Genomic DNA, 18,155 nt, shown 5'->3' with positions numbered 1-18,155 from the left:
TATCTTTATAATAAATTTTAAATTAATAAATATTATTTAGTAACTTCATTTATGGATTAACCAAATATTTAATTAATATTTACTCATGAAAAATTATTATTTAGAATGATGTATTTATTTATAAATAATGTTTTTATAGATTTGATGTAAAATGTTATTGGATGAATTTATCAAGTAAAATACTGAATTAATATTTGCTAATATCAAATCTACACACAATTTTTATTTACTTAAAATATATTTATAATAATGTATTTATAAATAATTTATATATTTGACAATATTTATAAATAAATTTATAGATTTTATATAAAATGCAAATGGAATAATTTATCAGTTAAGTGAAATACTGATTAATATTTACAAATATCAGATCTGTACACAATTTGTATTTACTTAAAATATATTTATTATAATATATTTATAATTAATTTATATATTTGATAATATTCATATGTATAAAAAAATTTATAGATTTGATATAAAACATAATTGGAATAATTTATCAATTAAGTTAATACTGAATGAATATTTACTAATATTAAATCTACACAGTTTTTATTTACTTAAAATACATTTATTTCTAATATATTTATAAATAGTTGATATATCTGACATTAAACAAAAAAGCGTCCACAGTGATTTTACCATTATTTACCATATTTATAAATAGTTTATATATTTGACAATATTTATATTTATAACAAATTTATTTATAAATAAAATCATTTAATTAATATTCTTTCTGTGTCGAATTTTGCCCAATGAATATGCTTTATTAAGAAATAAATAAATAAATAATGGGCTAAAGAACCTTGCTCTCGGGCTGCGACGGGGGGAACGGCGTGTAGTCCTTCTTCGCCGTCTTCTTCTTGGGCTGCTTGCGTTTGGACAGACTCTTATGGAGGAAGTTGGGCAAGAATCTCTCCCAGCTCTGAGTGCGCAGCTCCGGGTCGTTCGCCAGCTCTCGCTTGATCATTAACGTCTGGAAAATAATCAATCACGCGCACAATTACTCATTTACAATACAGGAAAGTATCATCCATATGCAAAGTGACCCACATTTGGTTTTTGACCACTGAAAATGTGTGCAAATTAATCATGTGTACACAGATGGTTTTATTTAGTCTAACTCTTATTACTCATCTACACAAATATCACACAGTCTTTTATGTACCTTTATGTTGTAAATGGGGTGGATATTCTTCATTGTGTCCAACACCACTTTCCGTACCTGCAGAAACAAGTGAGAAACACCAGATGACTCCTCCAAATGAAACATTTATTTGTATTTATTCAGTGTGAATAGGTCTGAATGATTAAAACGAATCAGGCAGCTGAAGTTTTCACCTCTTTGAGGCCGTTGTACGGGCCGAGAGCACAAACCGTGTTTCCCTGAACCATCACGTAACAGTTGGTCAGAAGCTCGAGAGCCTGAAACAACACAAACGGATCAGATTTTAGCACTGTGACATTTGATTATAGCATCAAACGAAAAGACACACCTAATATACAAGAGAATAAATCAAATCACACCACAAACTGAGCCATAAAACTTTAAAAGAACTTTTAAAAGTAACGAACAAAAGACAAAAGAATCAAATCCATCTATAAACCCAAAGTCCATCGGTTAGTTTTTAATTTTTTATTGTAGTTTTTATACATTTTAAAAATTGTAAACTATAACTACTTAAAATTCTGAATTTTAAAAGTATGTCTTTGCTGACACTTTTGCTCAATTTAATGGATCCTTGAGGAATAAAACTATTTATTTATTCCAAAAAACTGTACCAAATGCGTTTTAAAATATATTATTATAAATACACAACAATTATTTTGAGATTTTATATGATAAAATATTATACTTAATTCATAAAAATTAATAACAAAATAATAAAATAAATATTTCTTTTATATATATATATATATATATATACATATAGAGAGAGAGAGAGAAAGAGATAGATACATAGACGGATATATATAGATAGTTAATATATATATATTTTTTATATATATATTTAAAAATAAATATGTTTATTTAACATTATAAATTATAAAAAAATGTCTTTGTGTCACTTTTGATCAATTGAACAGATCCTTGCTGAATAAAACTCTTAATTTATTCCAAAAAAAAAGTACCAGCTGCAAACTATTTTAAAAATAGATTATTATAAATACATATAAATTATTTTGAGATTTCATATCATAAAATATTATACTTAAGTCATATAAATTAATAATTAAATAACAACTATAAACCCAAAGTCCATCTGTGAAAATGTGCCTTTTAGTTTTTTATAAATGATTATTCTTTAGTCTTTATCATTAAAAAAAATAACAATAATATAATACATGATTGTACTCTAACGTTCTAAAAACAATTTTTGACTTCACTGTACGTAAATAAAAAATAATGGCAAGTGCAGTATAAGACGACCAAATGCAGGATGACTTTGCAGTATTTGCTCACCTTCAGCGTGGAGCCCTTGGGGCCGATCAGTCTCTGTCGTCTCTTCACAAAACGCTCTCTGTTTCGCACAAGAGTCCCAATTTTAATGATGTCACATGCCATTTCGTCTTCAAGTATCCTTACAGCCTGAAATTAATCAAATGGATTAACAAGAAATTTGAGGCTAAATTTATCTGTAGTAATTACTGTAGTGTTTTTAAAAGAAGCCTTGTTCACCAATCAATTAAAGTAGCCATTTATTATTTGAACTATGTAAAATGTCATTTAGTCCTGTGAGGTAAAGCTGAATTTTAGGCATCATTACTTTTGTGACATTATATTATGTCTTTACTGTCACTTTTGATCAAATTAATGCATAATTGCCTAATAAAAGATATTTCTTGAAAGAAATGGACCATAAACTATATTTTAAATGTATTATTATAACTAAATATATTGTAAATAAATGTGAAGATTTGATATGGTTTAATATTTACCTTAATACATAAATTAAGTAAAATATTTAAATTAATTCTAATATGTGCGTGTAAATATATATATAATCTTAATTATTTAATTACCCATATAACAATATTAAATCTATACAATTTTATTTGGATTATAATAATATTTGAATTTGTTATTATTTACAATTTTAAGTATATATATACAATTATATATATATATATATATATATATATATATATATATATATATATCAATAAATGAGTGATAAACCTGTTCAAACGGCACACTTCTAGCCAGTAACTTGATGAGATCCCTCGCTCTGAGGATGGCATAGGGGTCGAATGTTTTCTTTGTTGTGTTCACTGTCATACTGCCTTCAATCAGGTCCAGTGTGGCATTGATGAACTACAGGGCAGCAGCACAGATTCAATGCAATTAGACAAAGCTCATAAGCATTTAGAAACAGAAAAAAGACATTTTCTCGGCACGTACGACATCTCCGAGAGCTTTCTGCACCAGCGGCCAGCATTCTTTCAGATACGCCTCTCTGTATTTGGGGAAAAGCGTGGCGAAACTGCTCTCCTCCAGCAGACCTTTGGGATTGTCCTCTCGTGTGAATTTAGGCTCTTTCCAGCCGTCTGGGACTGTCAGCAGTTCAGTCTCATCTGTTCAAGACAAAACCAGGGTTTATTTTTAGTCTTTAGGCAAACACTTTTATCTTAAATATCTTGCAGTCCATATAATGCAGAGACAATCCTTTCAACCTGAGAACAAGCAGAGCTTTACTACAATGTGCACTGTGGTTTTATGTTCCAGAGTTTTTATGTACCATGCTTTACATGAATGTGAAAATCATTCAGTACTCAGGTGTGTGTTAGAGAAATGCAGTGGATCGGGAAAGTCAACAAGCACAAAATAAACGAACTTTGTGGGAAAGCAGTAATTAAAAACGCGCACAATAACAAAACAGTACATCATTATAGCTACAAAATAGACGTTTGAATTACACACGAGCTGCGTCAAACGTAAACACCTCGTTTAACGTGACTAACATGGATATTATTGATACGCGCGAGGTTTGTGATGATTATATTACATGTGTTTGATGGTTTCAAAGTTTAATTATACCTGTGTTTTTGCTCTTTTTCTGTTTTTTATTTGTTGGCGTTTCACTCGTGCTTTCTGTGGGAGCCGCCATTGTTGCTGTTCGACATGACGTCAGACGCTGCGTCTGATCGTCATGAGCGGGCGTCAAACAGCGCGTGTATACAGAACAATAAAATTAATTGTTCTACCTATTGGATTCTGTTTTTTAACGTCCACACCTACCCCCAACCCTAAACTTAGCCCTTACTATAATAAAAAAACAGTTTTATTGTTGTACAGTGTAATAAAAAATAACGTTAGATTGATGTGCGCATGCCCAGAAGCCAGAGCTGTGTCCCCTCTAGCCTTAACCCGTGTACTAGACTACTCTTGCTACTGGGCATGCGCACATCAATCTAACGTTATTTTTGTCACACTGTACAACAATAAAACAGTTTTTTTATTATAGTAAGGGCTAAGTTTAGGATCGGGGTAGGCGCAGACGTTAATAAAACACAATCTAATAGGTAGAACAATTAATTTCATTGTTTCCGGTCTGAGATGTATATCCCTTGTAGCCACAACAGTCCGCAAATTAAATAAAAAAAATTAAAATAAATTTAAAATAAGCAAATGTATATTATAGTATTTAAAACCGTTTATTTATACTAATGCCCTACCGTGTATGTCATCCTTTTTTATTATTTAATAATTAATTGTTTTGTTGGAAAGATTAGGTTTATTGCCTGTTTCATGAAACAAGTTTACCAAATAAGCCAAGCTTGACTTTTTTTTAAAACCAAATCAACTGACAAAAAGGTTAGAATAACTGAAGCAAACCTGGCTTATTGGGTAAACTTGTTTTATGAAACAGCCCCTGGTTATTTTATGTATTTATTTATCTTTTTGATTGTTCGTTTCTATCTTTTTTCTCACTTGAAATGTAATTCCTACACTGTAAAAAATAAAAAACACAATTTGTTGAGTCAGCTTAAAATAATTTTTTACCCTGCTGCCTTAAAATGTTAAGTTCAGTCAACTGAAATAAGTTTAGTCAACTTGAAATGTTAAGTTGTACTAAGTAACAACTTAGATATCTGTGATTGCTAAACTTAACAGATGGGTAAGTAACCCAGCTGCCTTCAAATTTTAAGTTGATTCAACTCAGATATCTAAGTTGTCACTTAGTATAATTTAACATTTCAAATTGAATAAACTTTTTTTTGAGTTGACTGAACTTAACATTTTAAGGCAGCCAGGTTACAAATTATTTTAAGTTGACTCAACAAATTGTTTTTACAGTGTATTGTAAAGGAAGAACCGCTCGCCGTTAAGGTGTTTACATAAAGGCTTTTCAATCCGATTGAGCCGTCCGTCCAAAAACAAATGTGACCCTGGATCACAAAACCAGTCATAAGGGTCATTTTTTCTAAATTGAGATTTATAAATCATACGAAAGCTGGATAAATAAGCTTTCTGTTGATGTATGGTTTGTTAGGATAGGACAATATTTGGTCGAGATACAACTATTTAAAAACCCAGAATCTGAGGGTGCAAAAAAATCAAAATATTGAGAAAATCGCCTTTAAAGTTCTTCAAGTAATGTTCTTAACAATGTATATGACTAATCAAAAATTAAGTTTTCATACATTTACAGTAGGAATTTTACAAAATATCTTCATGGAACATGATCTTAATTTCCTAATGATTTTTGCCATAAAAGAAAAATCAATAATTTTGACCCATACAATGTATTTTTGGCTATTGCTACAAATAAACCCCAGCGACTTAAGACTTGTTTTGTGGTCCACGGTCACAAATATATTTCGTTGCATGTAACCAAGCGCTCTAAACACCACACGCTGGTGACGCCTGCTGGCCAAAACTCTTTAAATAAATGCAACAAATCTCAGGCCAAAGCATGTATGAAACTGCCTTTACAAACCCACTGCAAATGTTTTCTTGACAGTATAATGCATTAAATGCAACATAAATAATAAAGTACTAGTTCAAGTTTATTTATAATTACTATGAATTATTTTGTTTGTTTTTAATGGAGACATTGTCTAAACAGGCCAGTAAGAGGCTATTAACAACTACTCCTCCTTTTACGTACACAAAAGTCTTGTTAAAAATGTCCATAAATTAATAAAACTCATCCAAGATCAGGTAAATCCCATAGACCATGGTTCAATAGTTCACTGACAAACCACTGATTTTGTTTTATTATTTTTTAATTTATCAGGAAAAAAAAACACACAATTACAAAATTGCAGTAGCCTACAAAATAACTGCTGGGGGGTATAAACAGCATTATAGAAACACTTTAAAGAGCGTACATGCTTGTAAAATTCAAATATTGACTCAATGTAATTCACTTCATTTTCAAATATAAAGCATGTTTTCTATACTTTGAATAGCCACTTAACATTTATGAATGTGAAATTTAGCTATAAAAAGCAAATCTTGCAAATTTCAAAACAGTTATGGCGTAAAGAAGCATCATTTGGCAGTTTGATATGTAGGTTTTCATACAGCAATGTGTGCACTGTAAAAAAACAATTTGTTGAGTCAACTTAAAATAATTTGTAACCTGGCTGCCTTAAAATTTTAAGTTCAGTCAACTCAAAAAAAAAAAGTTTATTCAACTTGAAATGTTAAATTATACTAAGTGACAACTTAGATATGAGTTGAATCAACTTAAAATTTTAAGGCAGCTGGGTTACTTACCCATCTGTTAAGTTTAGCAATCACAAATATCTAAGTTGTTACTTAGTACAACTTAACATTTCAAGTTGACTAAACTTATTTGAGTTGACTGAACTTAACATTTTAAGGCAGCGGGGTAAAAAATTATTTTAAGCTGACTCAACAAATTGTGTTTTTTATTTTTTACAGTGTATGTGCAAATCTAGATTTTATTTAAAGAGAATCACTTTATATCCTTTTGGAGTATCACCATTAGTCAAAAGAGGAATAAAGAAGCTTTTTGATTTCAAAAAAAGGTAGTTTCGTCTTCAGCTTTAAAGAGTGCAGTATTTGCACATAGTTGGTAAAGAAAGAAAAGTTTCTTCGCTGAAAGATGAAAGAAGATTTTTTTAAAGGGGTCATCAGATGCCCATTTTCCCCAAGTTGATATGATTCTTTAGGGTCTTAATGAAAAGTCTATAATATACTTTGGTTAAAAATTCTCAATGGTTGTGCAAAACAACACCCTTTTTACCTTGACAAAATCATCCTGTTCTGGTCGAGGCTGCTTTAAATGCAAATGAGCTCTGCTCACCCCGCCCCTCTCTTCTCTCTGTGGAGTGACAAGCCTGTTTACTTTAGCCACATTTCGCTGCGTTTAGCCGTTAAACTTGCTAACTAGCACATTATTAGGACAGATGATCGCAAAGATTCATAAAAAACCCTTATACTCACTTCTGCTGTAAGTGAAGCTGGATCACAAATGATTTGCACAAACATAGACGGATATATGTAGATCGGGAGGCGCATTCCCTTCACAAACAAACATAATCCACTGCATCTTCAGCGGCTCAGATGTCGGGAGTAGATGACGACCACTATGTTCATTATTACATTGGAGATATTCTTGTCTAACTTACATCCCTGCTCCGGCATCCAAACAATGGAGGTCGGACTGTTACAGCTGATTTAAGGTGTGTCTGAGGTAAGACACTCATGTCAATTAACTATAGTGGGAGCGGCCTCTGTGGGTGTGACGCCACAACGACAGGCATCTGAGAACGGCTCGATTTGAAAAAGGGGATATTATTTTTACAAACTGATTAAAAACCACTCCATGTATTTTTATCATTATAGGGTAGATTTGTACATACACTGCCAACACACATTAATGTTCAAACAACATGTAAAAGTGAACTTAGCATCCGATGACCCCTTTAAGAATGTTGATGGTCCCCACTTACTTTCATAGTATGAGGGGAAAAATTCTATGGATGTAAATAGGGACCAGCAACTGCATGTTACCCATTCATCAAAATATGTTTTGTGTTCAGCAGAAGAAAGAATTTAATGTAGGTTGGGAACCGTTTGAGGGCAAATAATGAGTGAACTATTCCTTAGGTGTACAAAAAGAGAGAGATGTATGAGTTCATCTAAATAAATAGTTGTCGAAAATCACAGTAGGCCATATTTTGATTCCTGTTTTTGTGACCCCAAATTTAAAACCTTTTCGAATGATAATTAAGGTATTCTAGCACTTTTTACCATTAAATATAATACAACTGAATTTATGACATTTTATGATTTTGTTCCCCTTTATGACTTGTGAATATTCATGATCCTTTTTTTTATTTTGTAAATATTTTTGTATTATTTAACAAACTAACCAATTGCCAGTCTACATCCAAACAACCGAATAATAAGCTAAAATGCATCATCATGTTTGCACCTAGACCCACACATTTTGTGTTCTTTTTTACAAACACATATATATTTTTTAATTACTGAAATGTATACAATTATTTATGCATTGCTTGTTTTAGCGTGGCACTGCACATAATTCATATGGTTGGGGAGAGTGAGTGACCCCCAGTTTAAAATCCAAGCTGGGCTTCACACCCGCCGGTGAAGTGAAAGTAAAGCGCTGCAGCAGAGAGGAAAAAAAGAGGAACAGCTCCATCCGTGCCAGCTGCTCCCCAAGACACACTCTCTTTCCTGAAAATCAGAAATAAATGATGGGTAATCATAATAGGTCTCCTTTTATGCGGTCTTGCAAAGAATTATTGCAGGGGTGTGCAATAATGACAAAAAAACCTGATATCTCGATACTTTCTGAAATTCTGTCAATAACGATAATTAGACAATATGTTGTGGAGCATGTTATTGGACAGCTGCCGTCCATTTGACATTCTTCATATTCTGTGTGGTGGTTAGTTCGCAGGAGTAACAGAAATGAACTTTTCCAATACGTTTAAATTGATTTTGACCTTTTATGGGCATTTATATCTTTATAAGGCCAGTTGTCTAACCTAATTAAATGTATGCATCATCTTTTGTGTCAAATTCCTACATTTAATCAAAGAATTCAAATAGTAAGACACAACAGGGCTGTTTCCAATCAACTTCAATTAAATGGCATTTAGATGCATTTACGCAGACTGTTTAATGCAGGACATGAATGCATTTAACCTGCAGTTACAAATGCGCAAATAATGATTGATGTTTTAAAAACAAAACGTTCAATAATGATATCTGAAACAATTTTTGGGGGGGGGGAATATATTTTAAATATAAATCTAAAATCGCCAGTAGGTGGCAGCAAATCAATGCATAAGTGAGTCATTGAGTCATTCATTCAATCGATTTGTTCAAACAACTGATTCGTTCTGTGACGTTCAGAAATAAAAAAAAAAAAGTCTTTTTATTTTTATTATTTGGCCTAGTTAAATTAATCTTCGTGCTATCAAAATCTGAAGAGCACCTGGCTGAAGGGCTACCAGAGATTTTGAAATCTTGCGAGCCCTTGTGTATGTGTGTGGGTGTTTTTTTTTTTTTTTTTTTGCAATATACTCGATAATATCAAGTTGCATTTCATTTAAAAAACAATTCTGACATATTCAAGACGATATATCGCACAACCTATATCTTTGTATTACTTTCATGTAAACAGAGTTGTCCTGTACCTAAAGAAAAAGGTAAAAAGGCATCTCTTCTTCTAAACTGGCCTTCTTTATTCAGGAAGTGACCCGGGTTAAAACAGTGAGGCGTCTCCCACTCGGACTCATCAAACAGCACGGATGTCAAATTGCCGGTCACTATTGTGCCCTGCGAAAGTCAAATGATACTCTTATTATGCTTAAACTACAAACATAGATGTCTAGTACAAAAATGCAATTGTTTTAAGGATTAGTTCACTTCCAGAATCAAAATTTCCTGCTAATTTACTAGGGTTGCAAAGGGGTGGAAAATTTCGAGTAAATTTCCAGAAACTTTTCAAAAATCCCTGGAATATTCCAACATTTTTGGAATGTTTCCCAAATTTACTGGAAATTTTCCACTTTCTTGCAGCTATTTTTCTTACCCCCATGTCATCCAAGATAATCATGTCTTTCTTTCTTTAGTCGAAAACAAATTAAGATTTTTGAGAAAAACATTTTAGGATTGTTCTCCCTATAGTGGACTTCAGTGGGGACTAATGGGCTGAAGGCTGAAATTTGCGGTTTCAATACAGCTTCAAAGAGTTATACACAATCCCAGCCAAGGAATCCGGGTCTTATCTAGCGAAACAGTCAGTCATTTTCAAAACATAAATAAATAAATAACTAATAGCCTATAAATATTGACAAAATGACATGGTCATTTACAGGGTTGTAAAAATTCAGTCACAATCTATTATTGCCCATCATTATAATTTTAATATTTTAATTAGAATAAAACATGTAATTGCTTTTATGTTTGTTCACATTTTCATTTTTAATCATGAATCTACAGGACGACAGCACAGTGTTTAAAATCAACAATATGCTAGGGCTGGGTAAACAAAAAAAATCATTTTCTCATTTTAATGAACCAAAACCGATTCTTAAATCACAATCAATCTTTTGGTCTATGCTGTTTGTAGCTCATGAATAAACAGTACCGTTACATGGAACGTCTTCCTTATACTTTTGTTATAAATCTCAGATTTCAAATTCGGTCAATTCCCTTAGAAATTCAAGACAATAAATTCCATTTTGGCGGTCTTTAATGTGGCATGATAGATCATCGTAGCTTCTGTGTACTCGCCTGTGCATAATCAAATGCATAGGAAAACATTTGTGACAGTTTCGTTTTTGTTCTGTATCTCCTGCTCTGCTGCCACACTGGAGCTCACTCGCCACCAACTGGACAGGAGTGGGAATTACAGCTACAATTTAAAATAGAATCAAAATGGCCTTCAGACATTTCCGTCACTGATAAAAGAAATCCCATCAATGACGGACAATTTTCGGTTCGCGCGAAAATTGCACCAGCCCGACCTCATGTATTATTTAGTTATGTTGGAAAGATCCTGCAGAAGTACCGACCCAGTGTTTACAAAGCTTACGTGCAAATAAAGCCTTTATAACAAAAGGTAAAACAACAAAGTTGGCCGATTTTGATTTTGAAGTTGGAGGTAAAAAAGGGTCCTACCCTAATATTTAAAACAAGAACTGTGCGTGACATTGGTGGTGAAAAAGTATATACATTTTTATTTTTTAAGAAAATGAGAGTTTTACTAGATAAGACGCTTATTCCTTGGCTGGGATTGCGTAGAGCCCTTCGAAGCTGCATTGGAACTGCAATGTAGACCTTCAACCTGTTGATCCTCATTGAAGTCCACTATATGGAGAAAAATCCACTTCCAAAACAAAGATTCACATATAATTTACTCACCCCCTTGTCATCCAAGATGTTCATGTCTTTCTTTCTTCAGTCGTAAAGAAATTATGTTTTTTAAGGAAAAAAAATTAGCATTTTTCTCCATATAATGGACTGATATGGTGCACATATGTGAATCCTTGTTTTGGAAGTGGACTTAAATTCCCATATAGTGCATTAAACATCACTAGACCAACCTTTGGAATGGAGTATTTTCCTATCTGAATATCTTCCACAGTAGCCCGGGCTACATTCATTGGGATAATATTTCCAATTCTCTGTATCTCATGAATGACAGCATTGGTGTAGGGCATGTTGTCTTTGTCTGATAGAGATGGCTGCCGTGACCCTCCCACAACATGATCAATCTCCTCCTGAACTTTGGCTGAAGATACAAAGTCCAAGCCAAAACGGAGAGTGTGAGCATTTTTTTACATTTTTCGTGCACGTGAATGCAAATTCCCATAATAAGCTCTCACCCTGTATCTCTGAATATTTCACCATGTAGAGAAGACCCCAGTACAGAGTGGTGGAGGTGGTCTCAGTTCCCGCCCCAAACAGATCCAGAGTACAGAAGCACAAGTTTTCCACATCGAATCCAGCGGCTGTGTCGTCTTTCAACTGAACAAAATGATTGGGAGGCATTTCAATTCAATTACATTGTTATTACCAGAGCATTGCACGTACTGATGTCCCCCTAAGAAAGGGTCTTACGTTTTCCATCTCTCCAAGGAAGCAGTCAATGTAGTCTCGAGGATTTGATGGATCATAATCCACTCTGTGTGTGTTTACCTTCTCTCGAACAAAGTCAATCACCTCCCGCCACAGGGTAAAAATTTTCTTATGCGGTCCAGGCACTTGCCGCATGAGCCGTGGAAACATGTTATACAGCTAAAGAGAGAAGAAGAAAACACGAGTACGAGGCTGCACTTTCAAGACTGCATTTCTAGGACACTATAGTTTTTTCATTTGATTTGATTCTATGTACGCATGCATGTATTAGCAGCTCATCCTTTTTTATAGCACTTGCTTTTCAATTCTGTATATTATGATTTTTAGGGAATTATGTAGTTGTTTTGATTGTATACACTTAATTATTGTCCTAACCAACTCCTTACCCTAAACAAACCCGTTGGTAACCCTCTTGAAATATTTAATCTAATATTTAACCCTTTGCAAATCGCCTTTCCTAATAATGTGCTAGTTAGCAAGTTCCACAGCTGCCTGTTTAGCCCCGCCCACAGATTCTACGTCGCTGCCTGTTTAGCCCCGCCCACAGATTCTACGTCGCTGCCTGTTTAGCCCCGCCCACCAATTCACATATGTGACCCTGGACTACAAAACCAGTCTTAAGTTGCTGGGGTATATTTGTATCAATAGCCAAAAATACATTGTATGGGTCAAAATGATAGATTTGATATTATTAAAAATTCTCAATGGTTGTATAAAACAACACCCTTTTTACCTTGTCAAAATCATTATTCTGAGCTCTGCAAAAATCAACCCATTCTGATGGATTGTTCCTTTAAATGCAAATGAGCTCTGCTCACCCCGCCCCTCTCTTCTCTCTGTGGATTGACGAGCCTGTTTACTTTAGCCGCATTTAGCCACTAAACTTGCTAACTAGCACATTATTAGGAAAGGCGATCGAAAAGGTTCATAAAAAAAACCCTTGTACTCACTTCTGCTGTAAGTGAAGCCTGGATCACGAATGATTTGCGCGAACGTAGACGGATATATGTAGATCGGGAGGTGCATTCCCTTCACAAACAAACACAATCCACTGCAGCTTCAGCGGCTCAGATGTCGGGAGTAAATGACGACCACTATGTTCATTATTACATCCAGCAACACAACACCTCAATCGCTCAATCGGAGATATTCTTGTCTAACTTACATTCCTGCTCTGGCTTTGAAACAATGGAGGTCGGACTGTTACAGCTGATTTAAGGTGTGTCTGAGGTAAGACGCTCATGTCAATCAACTATCGTGGGAGCGGCCTCTGTGGGTGTGACGCCACACCGACAGGCATCTGAGAATGGCTCGATTTGAAAAAGGGGATATTGTTACCGATTAATTAAAAACCACTGCATGGATTTTTATCATTATAGGGTAGATGTGTACATACACTGCCCCTTAAAATATATAACTTTTTTACTAGGGTAGAACTGCAGTCCTGAAACTGCAGCTTCTGGTATTGCAGGAACACAGTATTGCAAAAAGCAGCTGAGCAGAGAAAGAGAGCAAAGTGAACGTAAAAATGTTTACCTGAGCACAGATTCCTCCTTGCAGATACACAGCTTCATTGATGTTCTTCAACAGAGACTGAAAGTCATTGTCACTGTACTCAAATCGATTACCAAACACAAGCACACAGATCACATTCGCGACAGCATTGCTCAGCAGTGAGCGAGGGTCAAACGGCCGACCTGAAAAAGAAATTGTTAATCACGCTGTGCTTTTGATTGCAAATGCAATTTCCAATTGTTTTCAGTATGTAACGCTTAGTAAACACCTTGTTCGTTTAAAACGGCCTCATTCAAAAAGCAACATTCAAGATTGATGGACGGCTCCAGGCTTTTCTTTCCCAATCCGAAGTTCCGAAGGGTTGAGAGTGCAAATCTTCTCTGTTGCTTCCATTTATACCCTCTGGCAGCAACTAAACCTGATTACAATTACAGACCCTGTACAGTTTATTGATTACTTATCAATATCAAATTTGGCATTCATATTTTAGACTGACCTTTGTCTCCAACGATGTCATAAAATAAAGGTAACACAGGTCGACCAGCAAGGTTGTCATCCTGTTGTAAATACACCTCCTTCACGAGTTTATATCCATCCAACACAACAATTCTTGATCCGAGAATTCTGAGGCTGAAAATCTTGCCGTATTTTTCTGCAAACTGTAAAATGTAATTTGTTGTCAGAACCTGAGCTCCTGAATTAACAGCATATAATCAGTATACTAAAGTATTATCTTCATTCAGACAGCGTTCACTGAATGAGTCCAGAATGTCCCGTTTAAAAACACAGATGCAGAAATGAGCAATCTTATATGTAAGCAAACGCATATGAAAAAAAGCATTCAAATGATGCAAGCAATCTAATGCGTCTTTGCTTTTATCATTATACTGAATATGGCTCTTGGATTAAAAAAAAAAACAAATGTTGCTTTCTTATGAAACTTACCTACATTCAAGTGTTAAAAATGCTTGAAGATAGAATAAAAGGGATTTTTTTAAGCACACTGATTTTTAGTTCCGCAAAAAACAATTTAGTCAAGGTCTTCAGATGTTAAAGGTTCTTTATGGAACCATTTAGACAAAAAGGTTCTTCTATGGCATTGTGAAGCACCTTTATTTTTAAGAGTGTATAGAGGCTCTGTTCTTCGTTTTGATGTAAGCTATTGCATGTTCAGATATACAAGCATACAACAGTGGTCTTAAACTCAATTCCTAGAGGGCCACAGCTCTGCACAGTTTAGCTCCAACCAACTCACACCTGCTTAATATTTCTAGTAATCCTGAAGACCTTGATTAGTTGGATCAGGTGTGTTTGATTAGGGTTGGAGCAAAACTGTGCAGAGCATTGGAGACCAACGGCACACAACAATATCTGGGAGTCATGAAATTTGAGTGCAAATGATCAAAAATGCTGGCGGTGATTGGGAACTTTTTTCAAAAACGCTGGTGGAAAAAGAGTTAAAAAGGCTTATCAATGCCAAGTTTTAATAGGCCTTACTGAAAAGGAATAGCTGTATATAAATCCCTTATTGAATCTTTTTTTACTTTTAATATTGTATTCTGGTTTAACTCTCCTTCTGTTAAAAGCAAAAAAGACGCTTAAGGATTATAAACATGGTGAGTAAAAAAACTGGTGAAAAACAAGTACTTTTCACTGATCTCTACTGTGGCATTAAAAAGGAAAGCCTCTGTTATTGTGGGAGACTCTTCCCATCCCCAGCATTGTTCTTTTCAGATAGGCTACTTCCGTCTAGCAGACTGTAGCCTAAAAAATGCCTTTGGTGAGAAAGGCCAAGTATAAGAAGTCCTGTATACCAACCGCCATTGGTATCTTAAAGATGATTTTTTAAAGTGATGTATGTAATGTTAAATTGCTATTGATATTACTATTGGAATTGTTTGTTGAGCCTTTGTCTAAAGACAATTTTCCACTCCACTGGGGACAGACAATAAAGCTTTTAAATCAAAATGAATCATTTCTGCTGAGAGTTTTTACATGTTTTTTGTTGTTGTTAAGATCCATTTTTGATATTTTCGCATTTACTTTTGATAGGACAGTATAGCAGTGACAGGAAACGAAGTGGGAGAGAGAAAGGGGGTTGGGATCGGGAAAGGTCCACGAGCCGGGACTCGAACTCGGGACACCCAGAGCGCAACGGCGCTACATGTTGGCGCGCCGACTCATTTTACATGTTTAGGATAATGTTGCATCACGTTACGCCACGTTACTGCGGAAGCTAGCTAATATTCCCACAGCTAAATGTCATTATTTTACACATCTCTTCATCTTTATTTGATCCTCTAACTCTACCACTAACACGGGATTCTTTTAGACGCGCACTTAACATTTACTGACTGCTTTTCTTAAAAAAAATCTAGCTCATTAGCTTCTCTATTCTAATTATATTATATCAGTCCTTTTTATTTATTATACAATTAACAAAAAAGGCCTCTAACACTAGCTTGCTCTATTATTTTTCTATTCTATCTTTTTTATTTTATATATAAAATAATTTTTATATATATATATAAACCTTGCTGCGTGTACTGCGTTAGGCTGAAACTTACATAATGCTGTTTTGTTTATTTTAATTGCTTCCATTGTCCTCATTTGTGAGTCGCTTTGCCTAAGAGCATCTGCTAAATGACTAAACGTAAATGTAACGTAAAATTTCATAATTTTCCATTTAAATGTAAGAAACACGAGGCTCTGGCAACAAACCTGCCGCAACTGCGTCACAACCGAATTACACATTCTGACTAGAAAGCAAGGTTCAGCTGATTTCCCTTTTGCAACTGTAACTGTAATACGCTTTTGTTGTGGATACAGCTAGCTGATGAAGCTCATGTATATTCATTTTCGACGTGATTACCGCTATTTGCAGCCACTAAAAGCCACTTTTCAGATGCGTTTAGTTAGATATAAGCCCGAAATGCATTTACCTGTGAGAACTGAAGATGAATCCTGCCATTTTCGATATGATGAAGGTCTCCTATAAACGGCAAAGACCATGGTCCAGGAGGAAAGTTCTTCGGCGCTTTATTTCTGATATAGTCACTCAGCAATATAAACACACACAAAAATATAAGAGCACCCTTGATGTCTATCCACTCGTAAAGCTGCAACAGGTTCATGATGACTGACACTTCTTGGCTTTCTTTGCTCTGCTTACTGTGTCAGGCAGAATACAGTGTTGCCAAGCAGTTTTCAGGGAAAGTTGCTGAAGGCAAGACAATTCTTTGCTCCAAGTTGCTAAATGACGCAGGGTTGCCAGGTTGACACAACAAAACCCGTCCAATTGCTACTCAAAACTAGCTCAATGGCGTTTCGAAGGGGGTCCCCGGTAAAAATCGCGTTTCGGGGGGCAAAATACGCGAGGTTCGCATTGCAGGGGCTAAATATCACGTTATTTGGGTCGCTTCAACCCGAAGAACAGTGCTCTGTTAAAGTAGATCAATTGGCAACTTGGCAACAATGTCATCGCGCGATGACATTACATAATCACAAGGCAAACTGCCTGCAGGATACACAATCAGATCACTTAAATCTCAGCAAAGAAAGCTATTATGAAATGTTAATTTAGGTTTGTTAGTAAAACTAAAAAATAAATACAGTTTTAAAATGTAAATAATACACATTTCTTTTTTAATACAACATTGAACAATGAACGTAATTCAACTAGTGATGGGTCGTTCGTTCATTTTGAACGAATCTTTAATGTGACTCGGGACGAACGAGTCGTCTCGGGGAGTGATTCGTTCAGTCGCGCATGCGCAACATCCTATTAGGTTCTGTACTGGAATTAGTTCACCTGTTTCGAGTCTTCGGGTTTTTAGAGTCACCTTATGGGTCTGTCACGTGATGAACGAACGACTCAAACCCGAAAACTTGTCTGATAAGAGGTGAGGTGAGCTAATCATAGACTAAAGCCCCAGGTAAACAATGAATTAATCTTTTCTGTTTCTTACAGCATTATAGTTTGTGTAAGCAGTAGATGTGTTAGGGAGGTAGCAGGTAACATTTTAATTATATTTTGCTAAAATGAACGAAATGACTCGAAAAAAGATTCGTTCATTTTGCTGAACGAGACTCAAAGGTCCGAGTCGGTAAAATGATCTGAACTTCCCATCACTAAATACCAGGGTTGGGGCCATTCATGAATTGAATTGAGAATGAATGGTAAATTCCAATTCACTTCCTGGAATGGAACTTGCCAGGAAATGGAATGGAGTTGAATTGGAATGTCAGGAAACAGAACTGAAATCAAATAAATTCCACTAAATTCCACTTGAGATATTTAGGCCTGAGAGATGCAATCTTAGCGATGCCAAATTTCAGGAAATTATGATAATTCGATGCAATAAAAAGTGAATGAAATACATGAATGAACATGACTCTTTTTTTTTTTTGTGAGTTGAGACATATATTATGTGGTAATCATATATTGAATGTACAGTACATCCAGAAACGTATCACCACTGTCATTCAATTATTAAGTCATAATGTACAGTTCTCATTTTTATTTACTTGCATT

General features: G+C 34.7%; 2 protein-coding genes across 2 annotated transcripts; both read right to left on the bottom strand.

Annotated features, from left to right (window-relative positions):
• Window positions 1–790: 790 nt before the first annotated feature.
• krr1 (KRR1 small subunit processome component homolog) lies at window positions 791–4,175 on the bottom strand. Its single transcript, XM_051107093.1, has 7 exons — window positions 4,049–4,175; window positions 3,413–3,585; window positions 3,191–3,325; window positions 2,474–2,599; window positions 1,351–1,434; window positions 1,178–1,234; window positions 791–985 (listed from the first exon to the last, which is right to left on the bottom strand). The coding sequence occupies exons 1-7, from the start codon at window positions 4,116–4,118 to the stop codon at window positions 806–808; spliced, it is 825 nt and encodes a 274-aa protein (XP_050963050.1). The 5' UTR covers window positions 4,119–4,175; the 3' UTR covers window positions 791–805.
• Window positions 4,176–7,487: 3,312 nt separating this feature from the next.
• On the bottom strand, window positions 7,488–17,063 carry LOC127163996 (cytochrome P450 2J3). The gene is made up of 9 exons (XM_051107610.1): window positions 16,564–17,063; window positions 14,118–14,280; window positions 13,890–14,039; window positions 13,643–13,803; window positions 12,089–12,265; window positions 11,854–11,995; window positions 11,572–11,759; window positions 9,658–9,799; window positions 7,488–8,689 (listed from the first exon to the last, which is right to left on the bottom strand). Exons 1-9 carry the CDS (start codon window positions 16,753–16,755, stop codon window positions 8,514–8,516), a joined length of 1,491 nt encoding a protein of 496 aa, XP_050963567.1. The 5' UTR covers window positions 16,756–17,063; the 3' UTR covers window positions 7,488–8,513.
• Between the last annotated feature and the right edge of the window lie 1,092 nt (window positions 17,064–18,155).

Source organism: Labeo rohita, chromosome 4 (assembly GCF_022985175.1).
Source record: "Labeo rohita strain BAU-BD-2019 chromosome 4, IGBB_LRoh.1.0, whole genome shotgun sequence".
Taxonomy (NCBI): Eukaryota; Metazoa; Chordata; class Actinopteri; order Cypriniformes; family Cyprinidae; genus Labeo; species Labeo rohita.
This window is presented reverse-complemented; position numbering and strand designations above follow the sequence as displayed.